Below are 17325 nucleotides of genomic sequence, written 5' to 3'. Positions count from 1 at the left end.
TGCTAATCATCTGCATCTTCATGTTCCCCACAGCTTCAGCATCCTTAGAGTTCCTCTCAGAAAAAAATAAAAACAAACACAGAGACAAAAAACTCTACCACCACCATCCAAAAGCAGAACACCACTCTAGCTGGGAACACAGAAGGTAAGTCAGCATTCAAACTGACAGGTCATAACAAATGAGGAGAAACATTCCACAGAAGTGTTTTGTGAGTCTGCATCAAACAAAACCAACAAACTACTAAACTACTCTGACATGGGGTTTGAGGTGCTGCCACAGAGAGAACCAGCCAGCACAGAGTCTGGGAGTGAGACAACACTGAATGAAGTGCTGGGGGACACGTGCCACCTTGCCCTCTGCAGCAGGGCAGCAGTATCAAACAGGGTCAGAGGAAACAAAGGCTGAAGCAAGAGAGGCTGTGCAGCACCAGGATCATTTTGAATACAAATAAAGCCCATTCCTGAGACTCCTCTGAAGGTGTTTGACTGCTGGCTGCAGTTGTGACAAGCAGCTGTCCAAAAACAGAGCAGCCGGTTGTGCCAGTCCCTGGTGACTGGAAGGAAGGGGCAGCGAGCACCAGCCACAGCCTGCTAAGATAACTCCAGAAAAACAAGGTGATGTCAAGCCAGCACAGAAGTGATGCCAGCCAGCAAGGTGCCCTGCAAGCAGCCACTCCAGCACAGGGTTATGCAAGACTCAGATGGCTCAGTGTGAGAGAACGAGAGGCTCCGTGGGGAGGAACATGCTGTACCTGAAAGCTGAAGGACAGGTGGTGCAGACACCTGAGCTGTGACTGTGCTGCTTTAGCACTCTTGCACTTCTCTCCTTGTCAGGGTAAACAAGGGACAGCATTTTCTGCAGGAAAAGTCTCTTGGGACATCCCTCTGCAGTGCATGGACAACACACACTGCAGCACCCACAGTCCATCAGGCAAATCCAAAGTCCATGCAGCCTCCTCAGTGCCTGCTGACAGCTCCAGGCAGTCCCACTTTCAGACAGGAATGAGCAAAGCCAACTGGAATAAACAGGACTCTTTGCTATATCTCACTCTAGGAGCAGCAGATGCAGCTCCTACAGTTTAAAAGACACTAAGCACAGATTTGGGAAGTCCCTTCTGAACATGCAGACATGGGTCTGTTACCTAACAGACTTGGATTCAATTCCCACTAAGAATACTGAGTATTATTTCAGTATCTATTATATGAACAATATAACAGTGATAACCAACTGGGTGCGATCTTATTCAACAGAAGTTATAAATAAAAACAACTACAAGAAAAGGACTTTGGACTCCTCACTTGCAGTTCAGCTAGCTCTTCTCCAAAGATACTTGGCATAAAGATATGTGTATTATACATCCAGTGTAGGGAAAGAACAGTCTGTTTGAAAGCCCCATTCACCATGGGAAAGCTATAATTGACAAGGTTAAAATGGCAGATTCTTACAAGATTTGTAAAGCAATGGAAGCCACAAGCTGCCTCAAGGCAAAGGACCACACCCTGAGCTCTTCTATGGTTAGCAAATAGGAAGAAGATTTAAGCCTGTGGCAGGACTACCAGGAAGCAGCAGAGGAATTAATAGGACAGAAGCAATGGGATGCACCATTTGGAGTTTATCAGCCTCCACAGGTAAGGTGCAAAGCTTCCACAGAAGTTGAATAGAGAGGAGGTGGCCTAAGTCTCACAAGATGAACATGGGACTTAATTTCGTGGACTCCCCATTTCTCCAGCATCCACCAGCTACAGAGTATGAGCAGCACCATGCTCTGTCAGAAAGCAGAGATATCCATGTCCAGCAACTACACCACACAGCTCACAATCTCCTCTGCACCCCACAGCCAGAGAAAAACCCTGACTCCCCTACCACGCCTGAACTCCATTTTCTCTGGCCAATTAGGAAGGCAAGCAAGTCCATTAGCCACGCTGAATCATTTCCAGGGAATTTCACAGGTGTGATACCTCACACCCAGTTTTCAAATCGCAATTGTAAAAAAAATGTTTGTTATATAGCTCATCTTAATTCAAATTTAATACCTATGCAGCTTATTTCCATTGTCAGTGGTAAGTCTCCATTTTGTCAAAAGGAAATTCCTTCTGTCTCCAGTTGATAAAGAAACACTGATCTTCAAAGTATATCCCAAATATTTAACTACTCTGATGCTTCTACAGACACATAACAGCACAGAAAACTTGTGCACATTAATCCAGAATATCTTCTAACAGCAAATCAGGCTGTAATTAAGACACATCATGACATAAGGAAGATTAGCATGTTTGGCATGATATTTTCCTTATTAGCTGGAGGCAGAAACAAGTTCCTTGTCAGTGGAAACACACTGTGAGGGCATTAGGACACAGATAAAAGGTGTCTCATTGCTGGCACTTACTTGTTTTTAACAGCTTGAAGGAAAGGAAGGAACACACAGTATCAACTGCAATTGGTTTTAAGGGTATCCCTTGTTGATGGAACACAAATATCCAGTCCAGACTTGGGTCTCCACCCCTTTACCATCAAGAGCCTGGATTACAAACTTTTATCCCTACTCTGCAGCACCAGATGGTAGCTCACATACATTTCAATTATTTATTGAATAGGCACTTTGTTATAGCAGGGTAATCCCACACTGCAGTAAAACCTACACACTGTTTTTATTGCGAGCTATACTTTTCATCAAGTCAGTAACCTTTTCACATTCAGTGAGCACAATAAATAGAATTAAAAGAAGCGATTTTATAAACAATTGGATAATCGGCCTCTCCATCACACAAAAAATGACAACGCTGGGATCAATGAGTAAGACACAACCACCAGCAGCGCTATAGAAAAAGCATATCATTCTCTGGCCTGCCCCAAATCCTTCCAACTTCAGTTTTCAAAGTATGCTGCAGTCTGATCTATCACACTTAACAATTTGCTGGTGCTCACTCCTTCAAGCCATCAGCTTGAAAACAAAAAGCCCTGAATGCTCTTTGCAGAAGACATACAAAGCTCCCATGACAAAACAAATAATCAATGTTCCCCAGGCTGCAGCCTTGCGGGGCAGATGTGATAAAGTGGTTAATTATTCAGTTGGCAATCGCATTACTGACGTCAATAGAAGAGTCCAGGAAGTGAATCCTCTTAGTTTGTTAGTGTATGACAAAGAGTGGTGGTCCCCACAGAAATTAAGGAGAACCAGCTGTCCCTTCATGTTAGTGCTCTGGTCTCTAGTGCTAAAGACACACATTTGCATTTACTGAAGTAAATCTGCCCCTCCCTCTCCCTTAGGAAATCCTTTGTTTTGTTGGTTGGGGGGTTTTTTTGTTGTTTTTTGATTTTTTAAGAGTGCTCTTTTAAAGCCTAATTAACTGTACATGCATGGAACAGCTGATAAACGGGGAAACGTTCTCGTGAGCAATGATCACTCCTCCCTCCCCTCCAATTCTTACTCCATGGAGAAGTTAAGTCACCTTCGTCACACATTATTATTCATAACTTACTCAGCTGAATAAACCAGTCAGCCACCATGGCCTTTTTAACATAAATTCATTTAGACATGCAGCAGGATCCCTGCTCTCCACATACCTCTAGTCAATAGCCTTAACTAACCAACATTGGATGGAAAACTTTTATCCTAAGTGCCATCAAAAGTATCCACATCTTCTTTTGTCAGCATGCTCCGGACTATTGGAGGTCTCTCGTTATCAGGCTGCTTAACAGTAGGGAACCATTAAACAAAGCTCTTAGAAAGGCTGCCTAGAAATACTCTGTCCTTGGGGGGCATGCCCAAATTAAGAAAGACAGCACGATGAACGGGAATTGTTGTTTCTTCGAGCCACACACACACACACATACATACACACGCCCTCTCTAAAGCAAGGAGCCGGCACCGAGCAACATTTCAAAGCCTGAGCCCGGTGCTCTGCCCTGCTCCCCTCCCCCAGGTAGGAAACCCTCCGAGGAGCACTGGATTAGCCTGACGTTTGGGGCTAAGCCGAGCACGGTTCCAGGCCAAGGACACTCCGCTGCTGCCGGCTGCCAAGCGGTTCGCCTGGGACCGAGGGAGGAGACCGGGAGGGTCAAGGCCCGGCTGGCGGCGGGGGTGTTCCCCAGGGAGGCGCCGCATCCAGGGGCGGCGTCTCCGGCCGCTGCCGGGAGCGGCGGTGGGAGCGCACGGCGGGGCCGGGCCGCCCCCGGCCTCCCGCCGCCCCTCACGGGCACCGCGCGCAGCCCCCGCCCCGCGGCCCCCGCCCGCGCTCACCCCACTCGAGGAAGTCGGACACGTATCGGTCGCGGCGGAGCGGCGAGTCGCGGCTGCACTCGGCGTAGACGCCGACCAGGAGGTCGAGCAGGGTCTCCACGCTCAGCACGCTGTCGTGCCGCTGCGGCCCGTCCAGCACCAGCTGCTCCAGCCGCTTCAGCCGCACCTTGGCCGACATGGTGCCGCTCGGGCGGCGGGCGCGGGGCGCGCACGGGACGGGGCGAAGCGAAGGCCCCGGGGCTCAGCCGCTCTCAGCCGCCCCGCGCCGCCTCCCGCGGCCGAGCGGCTCCTTCCACGGGCTCCGCGTCGGGCACGGACGGTCCATGGGCCGGACCCGGCCACCCCCCGCCCCGCTCCGCTGCGGCCTCGCCCCGGCGGCGGGGAAGGGCCGATCCCGCTGCCGATCCCGCTCCTCCTCCCCGGGCCCGGCGCGTCCCTCGGAGCGCCTCCGGCCACGCCCACCGCGCGGCGCCCGCGCGCTCCGACGTGGGCAGGGCCGCGCTCAGGAAGGTTGGGCCGGGCGGCGCCCCGTAGCGGCAGATTCGCCGCGGAGAGAGTGAGGGGCGGCGTGGGCTGCGCGTCCGCGTCGGCACTTTCGTGTGTGTTTGGCTGTCTGTGTGTCTGTGCCTGTGTCTGTGTGTGTGTTATCCCCAGTCAGGAGGTTCTTTGATGTCAGATCTGTGTGTGCCTTCAAGCACGACAAAGGAGCCCTAGTCAGTGGGACAGGCAGCATCCTTCCCTCATCCCTCCCTCATGGACCTGCTGGTGCTAAGGAGCTTCAAGCACGCAGCACATGGTGGTGTTGGTGTCTATGTGCACAGAATCACAGGATCTCGGAATGGGTCTGGGACCACAACGAGCAGGGTCACCCCAGAGCACATGGCAAGGGATGGCATCCAGATGGCTTTGGATGTCTCCAGTGAGGGAGACTCCACAGCCTCTCCAGGCAACCTGTTCCAGTGCATGGTCACTGCACAGTGAAGTTCTTCCTCATGTTCAGGTGGAACTTCCTGTGCATCAGTTTCTGCCCATTGCCTCTTGTTCTATCACTCATCACCACTAAGAAGAACCCTCCTCCATCCTCTTGCCACCCTCCTTTCAGATACTTGTAGACATTGATGAGGTCCCCTCTCACCTGGGGGAGGCTGAACAGGACCTGCTCCCTCAGCCTTTCCTCATAAGAAAGATGCTCCAGTCCCCCAGGTATCCTTCCTGTTTTCCACTGGACCTGCTCCAGGGGCTCCATTGGGTAAAATACTCTAGGTCCAAGTAACCTATTGCTGAACCATCTAAAGTGTAATACTAAAGATCACACCTACAGGGCAGAAAGACCCCTGCCCAGATGAAAACCCTTTCTCTGAGCAAGTGTAAAAGTTAGATGGGGTTATGTAACTTGTATGGAAATAACTAACCAGTCCTAGTAGAGAGGCTGAGCTTGGGTAGTTACTAACTCTGAATTTCTGTTTATGAATAATGGTGCAGAAACTCCGGTGGCTTGTGCTTGATTTGTGCAATACCACTGAGCATCCAGGCTTGCACAACCCTGAAATAAATAATCAATGTCTCTCTCAAGTGTGCAATTCATGTGTGTTACACACCAGATGATGACTCCCATTTCGTGGACAACATGTGTGTCCTGTGTGTATGCCCTGGCCTGTGCCATCCTGACAGGGCTGCAAGGCAAAGTTTCCATCCCCACTGGTCAGCCCTGGGGACTGGGCAGCCTGCCTGAGCCCCCAGCCCCTGCCTGAGCCCCCAGCTCCTGCCCAAGCCCCCAGCCCCACACCTGGCTGTGCCAGGCCAGGGGTTCCCATGGAGGATGTGGTGACCCCAGGGCCACCATCCCCACCAGGTCTTCACCAGATATTGTGGCCACTGGGAGAATTCTCCAACCACACCTGGAGTGAGGCCTTCTCTTTTCCAGCCTTGGTCATATTCCCTGCCTCAATGGGGCTGGCAGGGTAGGCATGGCTTTGCAGCAGGACATGGTGTCTGGAAGCTGTGGCTTTTTATGCCTTTTGGAACCTCCCTGGTGATAGAACTTTATTTCTCAGCAGCAATTAGCCTGGGCAAAAGGAGCCCTGCATGTTCACAGCTGCTGCCCTTGGTCCCTTGAAGGAGCAGGGAGCTGGGTGTAGGGCACTCAAACCTTTCCTCAGCACTGCTTTTTTTCTCATCACAGCTTATTCTGAGAACTGTTCTCTCTGGAAGCTGCAGCACCTCAAGGCAAGATGCTGAGTAGCTTGGAATGGGAGTTTACTTCTGCAGGAATGCAGCCGGTCAGGTCCTGATGCAAAGCCGAGCTGGCAGGGATGCTGTTTCCTTGCCTGTCTCCCCCGGCAGGTAGCTGGAGCGCTGTGTGTTCACAACCATCGCACCGGAAAGGAGGAGCCGGGGAGCGCTGCCTGTGTCTGGGCTGGGAACAGCCTGCCCCGGGCAGCAGGAGCCAGTCTGGGCTATGTTCAGGGTCAGACGTGACATGGCAGTCACTGCCCAAAGACCTGAGCGGTGCCATCTGTCACCTCCAGGGCCAAAGGCGAGGCCAAACCCAAGCAGAGCTCACACGGGAGCTGCCCTTTCCCAAGGGTCGGGAGCACAGCCAGGCACAGCGATGGGGTATTTATTGTGGAACAGATCATGTGACAGAGAGGGCCAGCAGCTGATTACAGAAATACCTGTTTCTAGGATCCCTTGGCCCTCAGGAATGTTTGATATTTCTTTGACAGCAGATATCTGTAACATTTGAAAGCCACTCAGTTCATAATAATACCATCCTGTGCATTTGGACCTAGTACCTGGGTCAAGAAGATACAGGCGTGTTGGGACCTGTTAATTCTAAAAAATGCAAGTTGATAGAAGATCCTATGAATCACACAGAGAACCTATAATTTTAAAACAAAGAAAACCCACAGTGGACTAAAATAGTTTTGTTTTTCCTGAATAACTTCTATCTCTTTGTACTTCCTTCTGCAAACATCCACTTAAAAAAAAAAAAAAAGAAGTATTTTGCAGCAGATCTAGAAGTTTTCATTGTTCTCTCGAGGTGTTCCTCCTTGGTTACAGTTGCTTCATGTGACCTCATACTGTGTCATATCACAGATACATTCATTTAGAGGAGCCTTGGTATTTTAACAATCACAATTGTTCTTGTGGTGCTGTTGCTTTATTTAAAAGGAGAGCCTAACATTTTCAGCTTATTACCACTTTGGAGAGTAATTTTCACGCAGTTGATCAGAGTAATGGCCAGCGAGAACAGAGTTTTAAAGATCCTGTTACAATATCTGTCCTTGCCCTTCTTATCTGTTCCTGCAGGTGGTGATGACCATCACCTCCTTCAGCAAGGAAGAGAGATAAAGGAGATTGCAGCTGTGTGAAGAAAGAGCCATCTCCACCTCCCAATGGCTCTGCTCTGTTGTTTCCAGTCCCCTCAGTCTGGTTTGCATTGGCAGAATCCAGGGGTTTCGGGAGCTGCTCCTGACTTGCCCCAGAAGCAGGGAAGAGCCGGGTCCGGCGCTGGGAGCAGGACAGATGGGTGACAGATGATGCTGAATCCGGCTTTAACAGCTATGGAGGCTTTAGCACATCAGAGCAGCACGTGCAGGATTATTTATGAGCGATACTGTAGGTATTCCAGAACTAGGTGAAATTTTGTTTTTGAAAAACCCTTGCAAAGAGTTAAAAGCCGTGTGCATTGTAAATAATTCTGGGTTTTCACAGCAAGGGTTTCAGCTACAAAAAAATCTGCTGAGCTAAAAGGTGACATTTGGTATTCCTACTAGGAATTGTATGTAAATTTGGAAACGTAGCTGAAGGTATTCTGCTTCTGTTACTCATCTGTGCCAGTTCCATAGGCTAAAAATAAATGTGATCTGGCTAAAATGGACTAAATGATCCATCTTACCAGTTCCTTTTTCCTATGGCATATTTAAGTGGAAAAATACAGCCCCTTTTTCTGGAACAGATCTGATTTTAAATTTCTCAGGGGTTTGTTTGTTTGTTTAGGGTTTTTTGTTTGTTTGTTTTGGCAAGTGAACAGGTTCTCAGTTTACTCACTTATCTGGAATCATTGTAGATCTGCAGAACTGAAGGCACAAAGTCTATGTGGCTACTGAAAAGTTATCAACTTAGGTATTTTTCTCTCTCTCTCTCTCTCTCTTCTTTTTTTTTTTTTTTTTTTTTTTTGTGGCCGTACTCCAAGTAACTTGTAGAGAGAGAAATTCTGTTACAGAATTTTGATGGCAACAGGAAATAGCTGTGTCACTGCTTTATGACTTCAGGAAAATCCACCCACAGACCATTTTGGAATTAAGGAAAATGAAGAAATAGAGAGTATGGACAGAAATTGCAAGCATAGCTCATTAACAAGGGAAACACCATGCTAAAAATAAAAAGTGAAGAAGTTGCAACTATCTCCTTTGTTATATTCAGACAGATAATTATAGAAAAAGAGAAAAAAGCATCAAGTTGCAGTGTTTTATTTGGTTTTTGCCTAAATTGTTTTTATAGTAATAAACAAAGGGGAGTCTAAATAGCTAGAAAACATAGCTAGAAGACCTAAATATATTCTATTCATTAAGGAAATTAGATAAAATTCTTAACTCAGAGAGAAGATGACTAATGTGCAGCAAGGGAGAAGTTTTCTAAGGATCCAGAATGCAAAATATAATTCAACTGAAATCAAAGAATGCTCACAGTAATGAGTTCCAAAGGTAGAATATAAAAAGAGTTAAGCTTGTCTAAAAGTCACACGACTGCTTTGTATCTTGTTGTTATCATGGACTTTCCTTCCTGGAATTATTTTTTAGGAAACTGTCACATTTCCAGCTCTGTTTGTATTTGGCAATATTCTCAAAAATCCCTTCTTGCCAAACACAGTGTAAATATACAGCTGTCATCTATACTGGGAGCCAAAAATAATCCATCAGTGGGAGCTGTCTTTGATGACATTGCACCGTGTAAGCCTGAGCATTGAGCTAATGCAGTCAATATTAAAAACAACAGCAAAGTCACCACTGGTTTGTTTGCCATGATGGCAAGTACATAGGAAATTTCTCAAAGAAGACAAAGCCTCTGCTCCTTTGTTGGTGAATGCTAGAACTGTGCTTCAGCTTGCAGGGAGCTCTGTCTGCCTTCAGCTCTCTGGTAATGCAATATCTGAGTTTCACTAATGCTCTTCCCTTTGCACATGATGATGAGTGAAGTGGGAGGAAGGAACGGGCAGTTGTTCTCTGGAAAGTGCTGGGAAAGGCTGAGAGTCTGGTCATTTCCAATTCTCACTAAAAGGCTTTCCCATAAGATAAATTAGAGAGAAAACTAAAAAAAAAAAGGAGAGCATCAAAACTGCTTGGCAAGTTACCTCCTGTTAAGTGTGTTCTGCCATTGGGTGCATTTCTTGGCAGTGCTTCTGTTTTGCTCTTGTAAGCATCTAGATTTTAGTGATGGTATAACCCAACATTTTGACTGAAGGTGAAGCAAACTAGAATGTGAAAAGATTTTGTACTTGCTGCATGCTTCCTTAAAGAGAACAAGAAACAAAGAAGGGAAAATTTATTAGGTGTATTAGTAGAGACTTTTAGGGATACTGTCACTTCTGACTGGTTTGATTTACAGGACTTAGGGAGCAGAGTGCCTTAATAAGCAAAGGAACCATGGTAACCCCTCACTTCCCCCAGTCTAGCTGCAGCAGGTTCCCAAACACATCATTTTATCTATTTTTTCATGCTCATACAGTTGTCTTACTCAATAATTTATGCCCATATAAGTTCCCCTAAAAGAAGGGATCTTGCCTGTCGGCTGGAGTTTCAGGAAGCCATCGGACTGATCTACATTTCCTCCTTACGGGCAGTTTAACTTGAGGAGCCTGAAATGGATCCCATCAAATTAAAAACCTTCCCATTCCATTCACGCTTTGAGTGCAGCATTAGCTGAAGTGGGCAGCTGCTTTCATCAAAATCATTATGAGATCACTTGTTCTTTTCTTTCTTGTTTTTTTTCCCCCTCCCAGTATTTGTCTGAAAAAGACTGAAGTGTAGAGAACTGTGGGTTTAGATGAGGTCATTGTCGTGGACATCTGGAACAGAATGTCATCACCACGTTTAGGCAACACAACAGCTCATTTTTATTTCAGTTCTGATTTCAAGTCCACAGCATCCTAAGGAAAACACTGGCTCAATGATCCAATCTGTTTGGGCACATGGCAGTGTTGAAAGAGTGACAAAATAAAACAAAAAACCCTCCTTAGGCTCACAGTTCTTCATGGATCTCCCAAGAAGGTGGAAGCAGTGGCACAGAGGTGATGTTAAAACCTTCTAATACTTCTCAACAATTATGATGTCTTGCAAGTCACAGCACCATGTCTTGCTCTCTGTACATCTGCCATTTTGTCATTTAATAGTGTTTGTTACTGCAACTTCACATCTGCCAGACTTGGTCAGATCAATCTTTGTACAAAGTGTGAAAAGCATCATTGCTGGAGGCAATTTTTTGCGCCTGGGTTGACGCTAGACTAAGATTATCTGATTTTGTTTTGTGGGCTTTTTTTGTTTTTTTCCTACATGCTCTGGCACCATGGTTCAACCAAGCTGACAGTTACACTGTTCGTTGTAGAGAATAAGGGGAGTTTGAGGGGATGTGTGCAATAAATATATAGGAAATATGTTCCTTTTTCTTAGCTAATCTGTAGGATTAGTTCTCCTGGGCTGCTGAGAGTAGCAGTGTTATTCATACCACATTTTAAATTAATACTGCATTTTATTAATTTTTTTATGTCTTGAGAGAAATGATAGGAGATGAAAAAGAAAACTTCTCCCGTCTTCTCTCTTGAACCTTTAAAAATCTGTCAGTGACTTTAATAGTAGTGTTCCCATGGAGATAAGCACAACTAAATCTCTCTAAAAGGAATAGAACTAATCTGCTTTGAATGAAATATTTTTGCATTTTAAGTAATGTTACTTTAATGCATACTTCATTCTTCTCTGACAAAGTGCTCTTTGATTTTTCAGAAAATGTGTAATCAAAATAAAGAGCAAGTTCTATTGTACTCTCTTCCCTGGTTCCCTCTCCACAATGGACAATCCATAGATAATAATTTTGTGGTAATGAGAAGCTGAAATCAGAAAATATTCCAATCTCTTTCTAAGATACAGGCAGAACCTAAATAGCATGCAGGAGAAATGCAGTTGTACACTGCCCTAAAAGCAGCAGGAGACACTGTGCAGAAAAATGCTTTTACTTCTTCAGTAATGATGACCTGGCAAGTCATTCCCAGCTGATGGTTCTCTATTATAAATTTCTGAGCACTGTTCAGAAGGGCATAGGTGGGACCAAAATGGCTTCAATTCACAGTATCCTGGGACAGTGAAAAAATAACTGTACCAGCATCAACATCAAATATCCTGAAAGACTGCTCCTGATAATTCTCACTTTTCTGTTTGATAAAACCTCTTCCAAAACCAAAGTGATTTTTCTGACAATGTGCAAAGAAGACATTTTGCTCCTCTTCATTTGCTCTGAATAAAGATTTCAGCCAAGCTTCAGGCTGATCATGACTGCACCATTGCACATCCAGAGGCACTCAGTGTGGATCTGCAGAGTTACCCCTCCACAGCACGGAGCTGTGCCAAAGGCCCCTGTCTCATCTCACATGTTAGCAATTACAAAGATTTGTAACAACACTGACAGCACTTCAGGAGAGACCTGGACTTCACAGCACTGCAGGCAAAGGTGAGTGCTACCCCTGCCTGGCTCCCCTGCTCCCAGACACTGACAGCCCACCACCCACCAGAAATATTTGATTTACCCACTTCCCACTTCTCTGCTGAGGGCTGGCTCTCTGCCATCCCATTCTTTTTGAGAAGAGTGATGAGTTACTCATCCTCCAGTGGCACACACCTAGACTTTTCAGAAATCTGTGGAGGAGTCAAGGAGAAGGGCAAACAAAAAGCCAGGGAGGATCCTGAAGAGCTGGGCATGCATCAGCTAATTTGGGGATGGGGGCTGACTGGCAATGCCCCTAGTAGGGCATTCACCTGACTTCAGAAGGAGTAGCAGCAAGGCTGGCTCTCCAGCTTCAGTGAAGAAGGAGAGGACATCTGCTGGTCCCACACAGGTCTCCAGCCAGCTCTGTAATTGCCAGCCCTCAACCATTCCTGGCAATATGAAGTTATCTGCAGCCCCAGATCTTTAATCTTGTTCTCTTTTTAGCTTTCTTCATATAGTGTTGAAATGTTCCCCACATCTTAGAGCAACCTGAAGTTCTGAAAACTCAATCTGTGATGAGCTGCTTCAGTTGGGATTTCAGCTTCCCAGACAAGACCAAACACCATGTTGCAGGTGTGGGTGCAATTCCCACTAACATGGGGGTAGAGGCTGTGTCTGCTAGAGTGTGTGACAGTGTCAAAAATCCATTTTATGGCATCACAAATGTCTTATCAAAGCCCTGTTTTCTGAGGTAAAAGACCCGGCAGTGATTACCACATGGTGCTAGGAGTCTATAGTCCTATGTGAGGAGGTCTTCTGACCAGCAAACACCATGGGAGAAACAGCAAGGAAGGATTCCCCAAGGAGCCTGGGGTTCAAAAGCTGCTTCTCTGACATGAGATATGAGAGCAGATGTATGGTGTATGAGGAGACAGCTACTGTGGTTATCTCTTGCTCTGAGTCTTAGCTCTGATGGAGAAATGGGGACTTTTCTAAAATGGAAGTGGCCACTGTCACAGGCTGAGGGGCTCAGGCTGGGCAATGCAGAAGTGCATGAAGTTGTCATCTCTCCTTCTGAGAGGATCATCTTGAATATTGTGTGCCATTCTGGTCCCCGCAATTTAAGAAGGGTGTGAGGACCTTGAATGCATCCAGAGGAGGGCAACAAAGCTGGTGAAAGGGCTGGAAGGAATGTGCTTGAGGAGTGGCTAAGAACTTTGGACCTGTCTAGTTTGCAGAAAAGGAGGCTATGGGGTGATCTCATGGCTTTCCACAGCTTCCTGAGAAGGGGAAGAGGAGAGGGAGGTGCTGGTCTCTTCTCTTTGAGATCCAATGACATAACACATAGTTCAAAACTACATCAAGGAGGTTTAGACTGGACATTAGGAAGCATTTCTTTTCTGAGAGGGTGGTCAAATGCTGGAAAGGGCTTGGACTGCATGATTACTATAGGTCCCTTCCTAACACACTGAAACTATTCTATTCTATTCTATTCTATTCTATTCTATTCTATTCTATTCTATTCTATTCTATTCTATTCTATTCTATTCTATTCTATTCCATTCCATTCCATTCCATTCCATTCCATTCCATTCCATTCCATTCTAAATGGATACTGCTTTTGTTCTTGCTATTAAGCAGGAGTTGGGGGGTGGTAGATCCTCAGCTACAGTAAATTGCCATGACTTCATTGGAGTCCATAGCAAATTGCACAGACTCACTCTGTCAATAACTAAACTCCCCAGGGCTGATAGAATCGGTCATAACTTCATGGAAATCTACTGACATCCATCTGATCCTGAGGTTTTGTTATTGATTATGTTAGGAGTAGGGCAAGTCCTAAATTTAATTTTGTGATGGTCCAGGAACAGGATACATTATTTCAAAGCATTCATCATTACTGAAGTTAATTGGGGCTTGTCCTGGACAAGGCTGTCTCTTTCAATCATTAAAATGCTGCTTGCCAATCCATGATTTGCCCTGCAGATGTGAAAATCTGCACTGACATATGTAAAGCAGAAGGGCTTTGACTGTTTCAGGTTTCGTTTAGGTGTGTAGTCTATGGTTGCCTCAGGTAACGCTGAGGTACTACCTAATCATGATAACATGATTAAGATGCAAATCCACATGCCTAATTTAAATACATTTGTTCTCTGAACCATCCACCTGGGTGTAGTTTCTACCCAGTAAATGCAAAGTACTCACAGCAGGCTTCAGCTCAAGCAGAATCTCAGGGACAGTTTCCAAATGTAATCACTCATTGTCATAGTAGAAAGTTGAAGTCACCTTTTTTTAAAAGTCCAGGTGTTACACATGCTCTTCACTGTTTCTGTTACAGAATCACAGAGTGGTTGGGGTTGGAAGGGACCTCTGCAGGTCATCACATCCCACTCTTCCTGCTCAGGCAGGGCTACCTAGAGCCCCAGGGCAGTATCTGTAGGGGTGAGAGAGTATTTCCAGGGATGCAGACTCCTTAATCCCCTGCGCAACCTGTGCCAGTTCTCAGTCATCCTCAGGGAGAAAAACTGTTTCTGGATATTCAGATGGAAAGTCCCAGGTTTCCCACTGCCCTCTGCCTCTTGTCCTGTCAGTGGACACAACTGAAAACAGTCTGGCTCCATTCTCTTTACACTCTCACTTCAGGTATTTATTTTATTACACATAGGTAAGATCCCCTTGAGCATTCTCTTTTCCAGGTTAAACAGCTCTCAGCCTTTCCCCATCAGAGAGATGGTCCAGTCTCTTAATCATCCTGGTGTTCCCTCCCCTCCCTGGACTCTCCCCACTGTGTCCATGTCTGCCTTGTACTGGGGAGCCCAGAGCTAGACACAATGCTCAGCTGGGCCTCACCAGGGCTGAGCAGAGGGGATCACCTCCTACTCCCTGCTGGCAACATTCCTCCCAACACAGCCCAGGATACCTTCAGCCTGCTGGGGAAGCACTGCTGATTTATGTAATTGCCTTTTACTCTGGGGCAGATGGGCTTTGTGCAGAAAGGGGGTGATATCAGCCAGGCCTCACAGTTAGGGAACCTGCAGAGACACTGCTCAGCAGGGCTGACAGGTCTCTCCTCTGAATGTGACAAAGAGTGCTCTGAGCTCGCTGATGGATTTACCTTTCCAGGTCCTCACTAGTCTTGTCTACCCATGCATCTTGCCCCAAAACCGTCTGGTGTGTTACTGCTGCAGAAGCCTCCTCCTGGAGCAGCCCCCACTGAGCAGGATGGTGTGCAGCTCCTGTTGTGGGGTCCTGCTGGACCCCTACCAAAGCATGAGGATAGCATTGGCTGGAGGCACACACAGGAATTTGGGGCAGCAACCCAAGGTCCGAGCCACTCTGAGCCCTGGCTGCACAGCTATTCCAGGATTTGGTCCCTGATGGCATTTGGGCAGGCTCGTGTATCTGAGGTCCCTGGCTGGTGGGACACAGCCTGGTCAGAGTGGCCATGTCCCTCCAAGCTGTGAGTAGCTGTCCTGTCTGTGTGGACAGGCCATGGCATTGCTGGTGGACTTGGTCCATCAAGTTTAGCCTAAGTCCAAATCTGGGACTTGGGTTTACATCTGCACTTGATGAACTGAAGGATCTTTTCCAGGCTAAATCCTTCTATGATTTTAATGCAGTTGGCATGCAGCCACCAGGCTGCATCTCAGGTTAGACCCAGATGCACTGCAAGTTTACAGCTTGTCCTGTTCTGCCTGCACCTCCTTCTGCATGCTGCCTTTCCCCTTGAGAAAAGTCCTGAGGCTCCAGTGAAGGTTTGCTTCATTTTCACTACCCCAAGGCAGGGCTGTGGGCATCATTCAGCACAAAGTATGAGCTCTAATGGTGTTTTAATGGCCCTTTCTAGCTAGTGTATGACCCTGCAGAAGGACTTTAGTATTCCCATGGGCACACAGCTAATCCTTCAGTAGCTTTTGTTTGCAGGCTCCTTTCCTCATCACCAATGAGAGTGGTCAGGTGAAGGAGCCTGGTTCTTTAGACTGCAGGCTGGGCATATGCTGAACATTTCTCCTATAAAAACCCTGATTTGTATGAAACTCAAATACACATTGGGAAATCACCTAACAACAATACCTTCAAGTGGATCTTGGAATGTTTTGATCCTATGCAGTTAGGCCACCCCCCAAAATACAACATTGCAACCAGAGGAGTATCACAGCCATGCAAAAGTTGAGAGAGCTGGAACACTCTCATTTAAAAATGAGCAAAGCCACTGTTTTGTAGCAGAAGCAAGCCAGCTGGATATGCAGTGTGAGCATGTATTATGATGAGCCTGGGCTATTAGCAGTCACCAGTTTCGAAGCCCTCAGTGAATAAATTTGCTGTTTCAGGATTAAAAAGGGAGCATGGTATCTGCTTTGTCAGTAGTCACTGCAGAAGAGAATGATGAAAAAACAGGGACAGTCCATGAAGAACTGCCCAGATACATGCTGGTTTTCTCAAGTTGTCATAAGAAATGACCAAGAGAACTAAGTGTTAAAATAGAGGAAGAAACCAATCACATGTTGAAGGAGTCCTGGGGCTGTGCGTAGTTACGAGGGATGAGATCTGCTAAGACTGCCACACCTAGAGATATGATGTAGAACTCTAGAGATCAAGTCACTGTTTATCTTGCCTGTAGTGACCCAGGATGGAGAGTGTTCATGGGCTGCAGAACTAAGGAACCTTTTCCCAGTGGATCAGTGCCCTGTGCACTAACCATCATTCTTCTCCTCATTCTCTGTGTTGTTTCCATAGCAGCACCCCCAGAACTGCTCTGTGTCCAGCACTCAGACCTGTACCTGCCTTTCCCACCCCTGTTTCCCACAGCCTCCAGCCCTGTAGTATGCCAATGTGTTTACCACTTCCTTCTGAATCATGTCGGTGTTTCCAGCTCCCTTTCTGTTTCCCACCTGCCTCCTGTGGGTTCTCAACAGAGTGCCACAAGGGTCCTGGCTGTGCTGGTTGCCAGACCCACTAGGTAAGGACTGGAGCCAGTCTTGCCTTTCTCTCTGGGAGGGTAAAAGTGCAGCTTCTCACCCTCCTCTGTTAAATCATCCATTTATACAGAACTTGCAGGATGACAGCAGATTTGCCATTTGTTTGGTTTTGCCAAATTTGTTAGCAATCAGGTTCCATAGGTACTGGTGCAGAGAGAGCACCAGACACAGAACCAGGAGACAGTTGCTAAGGAAATCAGAAACCTGGAACACCAGGCTCCTGAGGAGCTCTGACTGTGACTGCTGATAGCATAAATACCTGCATGATGAAGAAGTAGATGCAGAGCAGCCATAGAAACACCCCAGAGGCTTTGAGAAACACAAATCTAGAAAGGGACATCACAGAAATGCTAAGAATCTGAGGGTTTGATAGAGTGCTGTATGAGAGTTGTGAAAGATCCTGGTAT

At 46.6% G+C, this 17325-nt stretch overlaps 1 protein-coding gene across 11 annotated transcripts in view; it reads right to left on the bottom strand.

Annotated features, from left to right (window-relative positions):
* CDC42BPB (CDC42 binding protein kinase beta) overlaps positions 1 to 4695 on the bottom strand; it is a 91876-nt gene extending 87181 nt beyond the window's left edge. For all 11 annotated transcript variants that reach the window (XM_064716059.1, XM_064716061.1, XM_064716060.1 and 8 more), the window contains exon 1: positions 4242 to 4695. In XM_064716059.1, coding sequence (XP_064572129.1) covers positions 4242 to 4419 — 178 coding nt within the window. In that variant the 5' untranslated portion in view covers positions 4420 to 4695. The remainder of the gene's footprint in view (positions 1 to 4241) is intronic.
* Between the last annotated feature and the right edge of the window lie 12630 nt (positions 4696 to 17325).

Source organism: Zonotrichia leucophrys, chromosome 5, assembly GCF_028769735.1.
Source record: "Zonotrichia leucophrys gambelii isolate GWCS_2022_RI chromosome 5, RI_Zleu_2.0, whole genome shotgun sequence".
NCBI lineage: Eukaryota > Metazoa > Chordata > Aves > Passeriformes > Passerellidae > Zonotrichia > Zonotrichia leucophrys.
Note: the sequence above shows the minus strand (reverse complement) of the source record. Positions and strands in the feature narration are given on the sequence as shown.